Source organism: Trachurus trachurus (assembly GCF_905171665.1).
Source record: "Trachurus trachurus genome assembly, chromosome: 8".
Classification (NCBI taxonomy): Eukaryota; Metazoa; Chordata; class Actinopteri; order Carangiformes; family Carangidae; genus Trachurus; species Trachurus trachurus.
Window position 1 is genome coordinate 1,398,124 of NC_139905.1, and position 10,593 is coordinate 1,408,716.

General features: G+C 46.0%; 1 protein-coding gene across 1 annotated transcript; it reads right to left on the reverse strand.

The window, feature by feature from the left end:
• Nucleotides 1-1,034: 1,034 nt before the first annotated feature.
• Nucleotides 1,035-9,382, reverse strand: LOC310989773 (NLR family CARD domain-containing protein 3-like; the record flags this gene model as incomplete). Its single annotated transcript, XM_083976921.1, has 6 exons — nt 9,211-9,382; nt 8,670-8,956; nt 7,009-8,534; nt 4,407-4,580; nt 2,197-2,335; nt 1,035-1,079 (listed from the first exon to the last, which is right to left on the reverse strand). Exons 1-6 carry the CDS (start codon nt 9,299-9,301, stop codon nt 1,035-1,037), a joined length of 2,262 nt encoding a protein of 753 aa, XP_083833047.1. The 5' UTR covers nt 9,302-9,382.
• Nucleotides 9,383-10,593: the final 1,211 nt, after the last annotated feature.

Consider the following 10,593-nt stretch of genomic DNA (forward strand, 5'->3'; position numbering starts at 1 on the left):
ACACACACACTTTGTCATTTATGATAATAAAATATTTTTGTCATTTTGTAACTTGTTGGTCCAAATTTATTTAAATAGATTTTTCTGTTAGAAGTTTCTTGTACCTGCACACACACCTGTATTGTTCTGAGGTCTCAGAATCTGGATATTTTTTCTCCAGACCAGTCCAGACCTCAGCTGCAGTGACATCTTTTTATTTTAACCACAAATGTCTCTGTGTCTCTGTCTCACTTTGGTTTCTGTGATGTAATCCTAAAGCTAAAGTTGGTAAATCATTGATCCATGGTTCATTGATCCATCACCACAGATTGAACTGGTTTGTAAATTCCAGCTGTAAAACTATGGAATTACTTTTGTATCAAATCTATCCAAACAAAACCTCTTCAACGTCAAACAGAAACAAGAGCTTGAGAAAGAATAAAACTTTATTTAAGAGAAAAAAAACTCACTGAAGCAAAAAAAAAAACTGTCATCTCAAAAGCAAAATGTGTGACTTGAAAACAAATTACAAATCTATTGGTTCCTTTAATTGTTTAGATAAATGTGTTTTTGTTGCTTCATGTTGAGGAAACAGGGTTTTGCTCTTGCTGTTGTCACCTCTCTCTCCTCTGCTCCCTGAGAGGCCAGAGTCACATTAGAGCCAGAAAAAACTACATATAAAATATACATCATTGATTATTATACAAAATAAACGGTGTTTACAAACATGGTGCTTACATTAATGTGTTCACTGTCGTCATAGCAACATGATCTGGACCTCCATCATGTTTAGAAACTCTGAATAATGTGGAAATGGAAATGAGCTGCAGTTCTTCACCACACCACAAGATGGAGCTGATTGATCAGAATGGATGGAGGAGGAAACAAAAGGAGGAAGGAGGACGAAGAGGAGGAGGAGGAGGAGGAGGAGGAGGAGCAGAGAGTGTGTAGAGGATCAGATGAGTCCAGAGACAGTGATGATCTCTGTCAGGTCCAGAACACACAGGGAGGATGGTGGACTGGACTCTGTGAAAGACAGTGGAGCTGCTCTCAGATCAGTGAGGGAGGTTCAGGACCGAAGGAGGAGGGAAGATTCCCATCTGAGAAGAGAAGCAGAGGACAGAGGTGATGGATCAGTGATTATCTCTCTCTGCTCTGATTGGCTGACTGTTGTCTCACTCTGCTCTGATTGGCTGACTGTTGTCTCTCTCTCTGCTCTGATTGGCTGACTGTTGTCTCTCTCTCTCTGCTCTGATTGGCTGACTGTGGTCTCTCTCTGCTCTGATTGGCTGACTGTTGTCTCTCTCTCTGCTCTGATTGGCTGACTGTGGTCTCTCTCTGCTCTGATTGGCGGACTGTTGTCTCTCTCTCTGCTCTGATTGGCTGACTGTGGTCTCTCTCTCTCTGCTCTGATTGGCTGACTGTTGTCTCTCTCTGCTCTGATTGGCTGACTGTTGTCTCTCTCTCTGCTCTGATTGGCTGACTGTGGTCTCTCTCTGCTCTGATTGGCGGACTGTTGTCTCTCTCTCTGCTCTGATTGGCTGACTGTGGTCTCTCTCTGCTCTGATTGGCGGACTGTTGTCTCTCTCTCTGCTCTGATTGGCTGACTGTGGTCTCTCTCTGCTCTGATTGGCTGACTGTTGTTTCTCTCTGCTCTGATTGGCTGACTGTTGTCTCTCTCTCTGCTCTGATTGGCTGACTGTTGTCTCTCTGCTCTGATTGTCTGACTGTTGTCTCTCTCTGCTATGATTGGCTGACTGTTGTCTCTCTCTCTGCTCTGATTGGCTGACTGTTGTCTCTCTCTCTCTGCTCTGATTGGCTGACTGTTGTCTCTCTCTGCTCTGATTGGCTGACTGTTGTCTCTCTCTCTGCTCTGATTGGCTGACTGTGGTCTCTCTCTGCTCTGATTGGCGGACTGTTGTCTCTCTCTCTGCTCTGATTGGCTGACTGTGGTCTCTCTCTGCTCTGATTGGCTGACTGTTGTTTCTCTCTGCTCTGATTGGCTGACTGTTGTCTCTCTCTCTGCTCTGATTGTCTGACTGTTGTCTCTCTCTGCTATGATTGGCTGACTGTTGTCTCTCTCTGCTCTGATTGGCTGACTGTTGTCCCTGTTATTGTCTCACACTGATTTTAGTCCAATAGTGCTGAAAGCAGCACAGACTGACTCCGCCCCCCTACTGACCTCAGAGTCTCCAGTCTATAGTCTGGACTCTTCACAAGATCATCCAGATCCTTCACGTCTGAATCCTGCAGGTTGTTGTAGCTCAGGTTCAGGTGTCTCAGGTGGGAGGGGCTGGACTTCAGAGCTGAGACCAGAGAAGAACAGCTGATCTCTGACAAACTGCAGCCCCACAATCTGAATAAAGAATAAAAGAAGAAGATAAATTCATTGATGATCAGAAATAAGAGTTTTTTCTTCAACAGGTGAATTTCAGTGTCTTTGTCCAAACATGAGTTGTGAGGATCTTGTGCACATTGTTGTGATAGAGATGAAGTGAGTTGATGAGCTGATACTGGACATTTTCTCCAGAGTTTCTAGAAAACATGAGTCGTCTGACTGAGAGAAATACGAGTGTGTGTGTGAAGGTTGAACTGAAGTGAACAGACATTATTCATGACCACTGAGTGAAATGAGCTGAAACTGAAGAATCATTCTCACACAACAACAACTGCAAATATTCAACAACCACTATTTCAAATGTCATTAACCCATTCAATCAAAGTCAATGATTCAAGTTCTGAGTGAAGATCAATCAGGATCAGTTGTGGATCAAAGATCTAAGATCTACAACAGTAACAGTCAGTGAACTGACCCCAGAGTCTCCAGTCTACAGTCTGGACTCTCCAGAAAACCACTCAGATCCTTCACTCCTGAATCCTGCAGCTCGTTTCCACTCAGCTCCAGTTCTCTCAGGTGGGAGGGGTTGGACTTCAGAGCTGAGACCAGAGAAGAACAGCTGATCTCTGACAAACTGCAGCCCATCAATCTGAATAAAGAATAAAATATTAATTCATTGATAACTGATCAATAATCAGATGTGTCCTGATTTAGAGATTCTGATTCTTTTAGACACATTTATATTTGTACCATTTCATGTCTTTAACTTTGTATTTTTCTTCTCCTCTGTTATTATTATCATTATCAATAACTTTATTGATCAACTGGTATCAGGGTTAAATCAATAAACTAACAGCACAGGGGTCAATGACGTGATGAAACCCAGTGTCAAGTGGTGTAACTTTGATTTTTGATAAAAATCTGAATAAAGAGGAAAATAAATCTGGACTCAAATGAGGAATTAATACAACTCTGCGTTTCTGGACTCATTTTACATCATTTGTCACAGATTATATAGAAGAAGAGTTTTTTGTTTTTAGGACATGTCCTGCTCAAGATGCATTAAAATCTAAATATAGAAACACAGAAAATAATCTATTTCAATTTAATGTTTTCAGAAAAAAGTATATTTTTATAAATTCACTTTAATCCACTGTAGGTGGATCAGATACAACAGTCAGTGAACTGACCCCAGAGTCTCCAGTCTACAGTCTGGACTCTCCAGAAAACCACTCAGACCCTTCACTCCTGAATCCTGCAGGTCGTTTCCACTCAGGTCCAGGTGTCTCAGGTGGGAGGGGTTGGATTTCAGAGCTGAGCCCAGAGAAGAACAGCTGATCTCTGACAACCTGCAGTACTTCAATCTGAATAAAGAATAAAAGCAGTGAGTTGAGGACAAAGCTCCTTGTTGACAGCGTTCAGTGTCTCATGATCTGTTCAGAGCTGAAGAAGCTTCAGAAAGAACAAGTTTAGAAAATCAAAGTCCAACAGCTGAAGCAACAGGAAGCAGGTTAAACAGTGACAGAGAGAAAACAGCTCATTAATATTCATGAGAAGCTGCTGCTGCTTCAACACAGACGCAGTGACTCCGCCTCTTCACCTGTCAGCTCCACCTGTGGCTCCATCCAGACAAACTCATGTTGTGCAGCCACATTTCTCAGAGACTCTGTCACTGAGCTCCTTCTCACTCCAACAGCTCATCTGCACTCATACAGTGTGCGTCATAATGCGCGTGTGCGTAGCGATACGCCGCTTCAATGGCCAACAAATAGGGTTGCCAACCGTCCCTTGAAATACAGAATCATCCCGTATTTGGAGACTAAAAGACATGTCCCTTATTGAACTGATATGGGATGCACTTTGTCCTGTATTTTTGAAAATCCAATGCAGGCTATTTTCATTATGACTGCCGCCGCTGACTCTGCCTGTCTGGAATAAGCTTCTCCTTGACCAATGGGACACTGTCATCTCAACTGTTTTCTCTCTTCAGCTTCTTGAGAAAAATCCTCACACACAAATCCTGACATGTATGAACCAATGAGAAGCTGAAGCTTCAAACAACTACAACAGCTCCAGTCAGTGAACTCACCTCAGAGTCTCCAGTCTACAGTTTGGACTCTCCAGTCCAGCACACAGACGCTTCACTGATGAATCACTCAGGGGGTTCTGACTCAGGTTCAGGTGTGTCAGGTGGGAGGGGCTGGACTTCAGAGCTGAGGCAACGACTTCACAGTGAATCTCTGAGAGTCCACAATCACCAAGTCTGTGATTAGAGAAGAAACAAAATGTGTGAGAGTAAAATCAGACAATTTGTACTAAACACACACAACATGTCATCATGTGATCAACATGTGCTCTTCACACTCTGGTTCAGTTCATCTTCTCTCTTTGTGTTGGACATGGAACAATAATCCTCATCAGGGCTGGGCTGGAAAAACCCATTCAGATTCAGATCCACCTCCTCTTGAATCCTCCAACATCCATTCATCAAAGCCCAGATGGATGTTTAATCCAGGTAGATGTGGTCAGGTGAGCTCAGGTGTAGAGCTGCAGGTGTCACCTGAACAACGCTCACACACATTGATTTTCTCCAAACATGAAATGAAGTCAAAGAAAATCAAGGTGAAATGTAGAAACATCTTTAGTCTAGTGATGGGATCGGCAGTTCTTTTGACTGTACTGAATTACTAGAATCAGTTCCTTAAAATGAGTCGTTCAAAAAATTCGTTCACGGAATCACCCCCCCCCCGTCAGACGTTACAGTCGTCGCCCCCCCCCCCCCCCCCCTCTCTGTAAGGGACGGTGAAAAAAAAAAAAAATCTCCCGCGAATATCTGTACTGTACACTCTACGTCCCCTTTCCTTTTTTTTTTATATATTTTATATATTTTATACTTTTTTTATACTTATTTTTATATTACTACACAGTGAACACGAGTCCTCTGTGCACAGTACATTCACTTAACATGACGCTACACAGCTCTGTGCATGCAGTACACCAGGCAGTGAGTGACACAGCACCACATTCAGCACAGTATGTGAACCTGAATCACGTCTGCAGCAGCAGTTCTCTGGTGCAGGTTCGCGAATCACCAGTGAGTGACTGAGTAACAGCTTCCCCAGCGGCAGTTCTCTGTGTGTGCAGTAGGTTTGCGAATCATGAGTGAGAGGCAGCGCAAACCTGAATCACGTCCTCAGCAGCAGTTCTCTGTGTGCGCAGTAGGTTCACAGGTAATGAGTGAGTGAGTGGCAGCGCGGACGTGAATCACCGTGTCACTACGTTCGCGAACGACACGGAGTGAACTGGAGCCCTCAGCCCCCAGTACAGTGAACGACACACACAGAGAGTGAACTGGAGCCCTCAGCCCCCAGTACAGTGAACGACGCGCACAGAGAGTGAACTGGAGCCCTACGCTCCGACTGTCAGTGAACGCATCACTGAACATGCACCGTTCCCTCGCAACGAGAGTCTCCGCCACCAGATTCGCAGGTGATTCAGTGATTCACAGACCACACAGCAGTTCCACTGTCGGCCTGCACGCTGCTGCTGAGCTCAACTACTGAACTGAGAAAGGAATGAATTAGGTCAGGAAGTGATTCTAGTCAGTACGTTCACTTAAATAATTTGTTCCTTCGAACGAATCACTCGCGAACTACACAACACTACTTTAGTCAGAAGATCTGACCACTAAAGTGTGTGTCCTGCACAGATCTAATCCACACTAAGGACACGCTCCAAGTTGTCATGGTGACATTTAAGGTGGACTGATTGATTTCCATGGGTCACTGAGCAGCACACAAGAAAACATTCCACCTTAAAAGTGTGTGACAGCTGGCGGCTGCACAGTGACTGAGATGGTTAATGAGTAAAAAGAGAGAGAAGCTGCTTTGATCGTCCTTCACTCTTCTGACAGTTTGTGTGTCTGTGCTGATGATGGACACACAAACATGACACAGTCAGTCTGTTACACTGGAGCTGCAGCTGCTTCGGCTTCACAACCAGCCACAACTGAACCAGCAGGTGAAGCACAGGTGTGTTAGCGTACACAAACACACAACACTAGCAGCACACACACAGCAGCCTCTAGACTCCAAGGTAACAAGTGTCCAGTCAGGTAGAAACTGTGTGGAGCTGAATGGAAGCAGATCTATGTGCAGGATGTGAAGAAGCAGCTGTGACTGTTGACACACAGTGGAGCTGCTGCTGCTGCTGCATCTGCTATCTGTTGCCATGACGACTCCACTGTTGCTCATGTTCAATAGAAAGTGCATTAATGGAACTGCTTTGGCTCCATTCATCATGTCAACATTCATGGTTTTAATAATGCAACAATTTACAGCATCAGTTCTCTGAGCGTCTCATTCATGTCCAAGTCAAACTGGAGTTGGGACTGAAATCTAAAACACAATCATGATGTTGAATCAGGAATCAAAGTGAATCAGAGATCAGATGGATTCAGGTGATCAGTGATCAATACCCAGCCCTGACCCTCACCACTCTGTCAGACCTGCACATTGTTCATGTCCATCTTTGTTGGACTTTAATCGTCAAACTTAGACGTGTGTGTGTGTGTGTGTGTGTGTGTGTGTGTGTGTGTGTGTGTGTGTGTGTGTGTGTGTGTGTGTGTGTGTGTGTGTGTGTGTGTGTGTGTGTGTGTGTGTGTGTGTGTTATTGATCATGTCTGGACTCACTCAGCCTTCCTGCAGTTCCTCACAGCTGGGATCAGTCTCCATCGTCCCTGATCTGATGTGTTGTACTTCTTCAGGTCCAACTCGTCCAGAACCTGCTCTGACATCTGCAGCATGTAGGCCAGAGCTGAACACTGGATCTCAGAGAGTTTCTCCTCTGATCTGTTCTCTGACTCCAGGAACTGTTGGATCTCCTGATGAACTGACTGGTCCTTCATCTCCGTCAGACAGTGGAAGATGTTGATGCTTCTGTCAGGAGAGATGTAATCAGTCTTCATCTCCTTGAGGTTGTTGATGGTTCTCTGGATGGTTTCTGGACTGTTGTCTGTCTGACCCAGCAGACCTCCTAACAGCCTCTGGTTGGACTCCAGAGAGAGGCCATGAAGGAAGCGAACAAACAGGTCCAGGTGACCGTTTCTACTGCCGAGGGATTTCTTCATGGCTCTCTGCAGGAAGTCATCCAGGGTTAAATAAACAAGTTTTTCTCCCAGGAAGTTCTCCAGGACCTGTGTGTTCCTGTTGGTGAAACAGTGGAGCATGTAGACTGCAGCCAGAAACTCCTGAACACTCAGATGAACAAAGCAGTAGACTGTTTTCTGGAAGATCACACTCTCTCTTTTGAAGATCTCAGTACAGAGTCCTGAGTTCACCAAGGCCTCTGTGACATCCAGACCACACTGCTCCAGGTCTTCTTGGTAGAACATGATGTTTCCTTCCTGCAGCTGTTCAAACGCCAGCCTCCCCAGCTTCAGAAGAACTCTCCTGTCGGCCTCCATCAGCTCCTGTGGACTCGTCTCATGTCCTTCACCGTACTTGTTCTTCTTCCTCTTTGTCTGGACCAGCAGGAAGTGTGAGAACAGGTCCGTCGTGGTCTTGGGCAGCTCTCCTCTCTGGTCTGTGGTCAACATGTGCTCCAGAACTGTAGCACTGATCCAGCAGAAGACTGGGACTTGACACATGATGTGGAGGGTCCTGGACGTCTGGATGTGTGAGATGATTCTTCTGGACAGATCTTCATCACTGGACCTCCTCCTGAAGTACTCCTCCATCTGGGCGTCAGTGAAGCCTCGGACCTCTGTTACCCTGTCGACACGTGTAGGAGGGATCTGATTGGCTGCTGCAGGTCTGGAGGTGATCCAGACCAGAGCCGAGGGAAGCAGATTCCCCTGGATGAGGTTTGTCAGCAGCACGTTGACTGATGACGTCTGTGTGACATCAGACACAACCTCCCTGTTGTTGAAGTCCAGTGACAGTCGGCTTTCATCCAGGCCGTCAAAGATGAAGAGAAGTTTACAGACAGCCAGCTGCTCTGCTGTGACCTTCTGTAATGTTGGATGGAAAACATGGAGCAGCCCGAGAAGACTCAACCGCTGATCTCTGATCAGGTTCAGCTCCCTGAACGAAAGCAGAACCAGCAGACTGACATCTTGGTTCTCCAAGCCCTCGGCCCAGTCCAGAGTGAACTTCTGCACCGAGAAGGTTTTTCCAACGCCAGCGACGCCGTTGGTCAGAACCACTCTGATGGGTCTCTGTTGGACAGGTGAGACCGTAGAGACGTCCTCTCTCTGTTGGACAGGTGAGACTGTAGAGACGTCCTCTCTCTGTTGGACAGGTGAGACCGTAGAGACGTCCTCTCTCTGTTGGACAGGTGAGACCGTAGAGACGTCCTCTTTCTGTTGGACAGGTAAGTCTTTAAAGATGTTGTTGCACTTGATTGGAGTGTCCTGGAGGGTCTTCTTCTTGGACGTTGTCTCCAGCTGTCTCACCTCATGTTGGGTATTAACCTCTTCACTCTGTCCTTCTGTGATGTAGAGCTCAGTGTAGATGCTGTTGAGGAGGGTTCCACTTCCTGTTCCACTTCCTGTTCCCTCAGTTCCTTCAGTCACTCGTTCACATCTGCTCCTCAGACTGATCTTATGTTGATCTAAAACCTCCTGCAGACCACGATCTGCTGAGAGAGAAGAGACAGAGTCAGACTGAAGACAGAGAGTCTGACAATCTGATCAGATTATTTTCATCAGCTACAGAAAAACTACAGACAACAAAGAGAAGGTTTGAATCATCATCTTAAATGTCAGTGCTGTGTGATGGAACAATGACTCTGGAGAAAACAACAGGTCCTGGTTTCACTAATGACCACATCAGCAGACAGATGTTCAGTCTCACTTTGTCCACAGCTGCTCTGATTGGCTGTCTGCAGCTCACCTCTGGTTCTGGGTCTTTGTCCATGATCCTTCAGGACGTCAGAGACACCACTCCTCTTCTCTCTGTCAAGACATTTCTGGATCAACAACATGTCACAGTCTCAGCTCCACATCTCTGATCTGTCTGATGGATCTGGTTCCTGGTTTCTCTCTGACTCAGGCTTCAACCTTCACTGACTCCATTTACTGCATTTAGTCCCTTCACTGAAGCATCTTGTTTCCTGACTCATTAGACATCATCTCTGTGAACAAATCCAGATGCTGCTGCTCAGACAGTGTCTACAGTGAAGCTCTGACATGTGAAACTCATCATTCAGGCTGTAAAATGATCCTGCAAACTTCTGTAAACTCTGTTAGAAACCAGCTCATCAACGTTCACCAAACCACCTGGAATCAGCCACGTCTTTAAAGCTCATGTTGATCAGCTGCAGGAAGAACATGGAGGAGGAACAAGTCCAGATGTTCTTTCATCAGATCAGTTCAGAAGAAACATGAAGAGACCTGAGCAGTTAGTATGAAGACACTGATCAACCACAAGAACCAGTTCCTGTTGACTCACAGTCACTATGAGCTGCAGGACCTCAACACACTCAACACTGGTAAAGAGGCTGGAGCAGGTCTCTTACCGGGAGTCTGAAGGTCCAGGTCCAGGTTCAGGACTGAAGTCTGGACCCTCTCCTTTGGACCAGTCACTCTTCAGAGACTGACAGATGGGTCCTGGAGACTCTGGTCCGTCCTCCTCTTCCTCCACATTAACACTCATCTTCAGGACTTCAGTCAGTCTGAGAGGGAAACCAGAAACACTGAACAACACTCAGTATGTTTACATGTAGGGCTGCCACGATTAGTCGACTAGTCACGACTACGTCGACTATTAAAATTGTCGACAACTAATTTAATAGTCGATGCGTCGTATTTTTTTTTTTTTTAATTTTGTTTTTCTCTCAAAACTGCTGGGGCACCTTCCACACACGCACCCGCCACCGCAGCCGCCCACCACACACACACACACACACGTGCACTCACTCACTCAAGGTGAGTTTACAGGTGGTCTCTCTCTTTTCTCTCTCTACCTGTCTTGTCCCTCATCAAGCGGCACCGGTGTAAACCTCCCCCCGCCCGCCGCCGCCGCTCCTCTCCCTCCCTCTCTCTCTCTCTCTCTCTCTCTCTTTTTTTAAATGAGAAGCGATACTAGCAGCGGTACCGCCGCTCCACCGTTTTAAATCACGGACTGAAAAACAGCCGTTCGTCATTTATAAATAAAATCGCGGACTTTGAGACTCTGTGTTGGAGAATACTAGAACGTTACCGCGTCTGGTCACAGCGTCCTGGTCACATAATGAGCGCTCATCTTAACGAAGAAGTCTTCTCTCCCGGCGTAAAT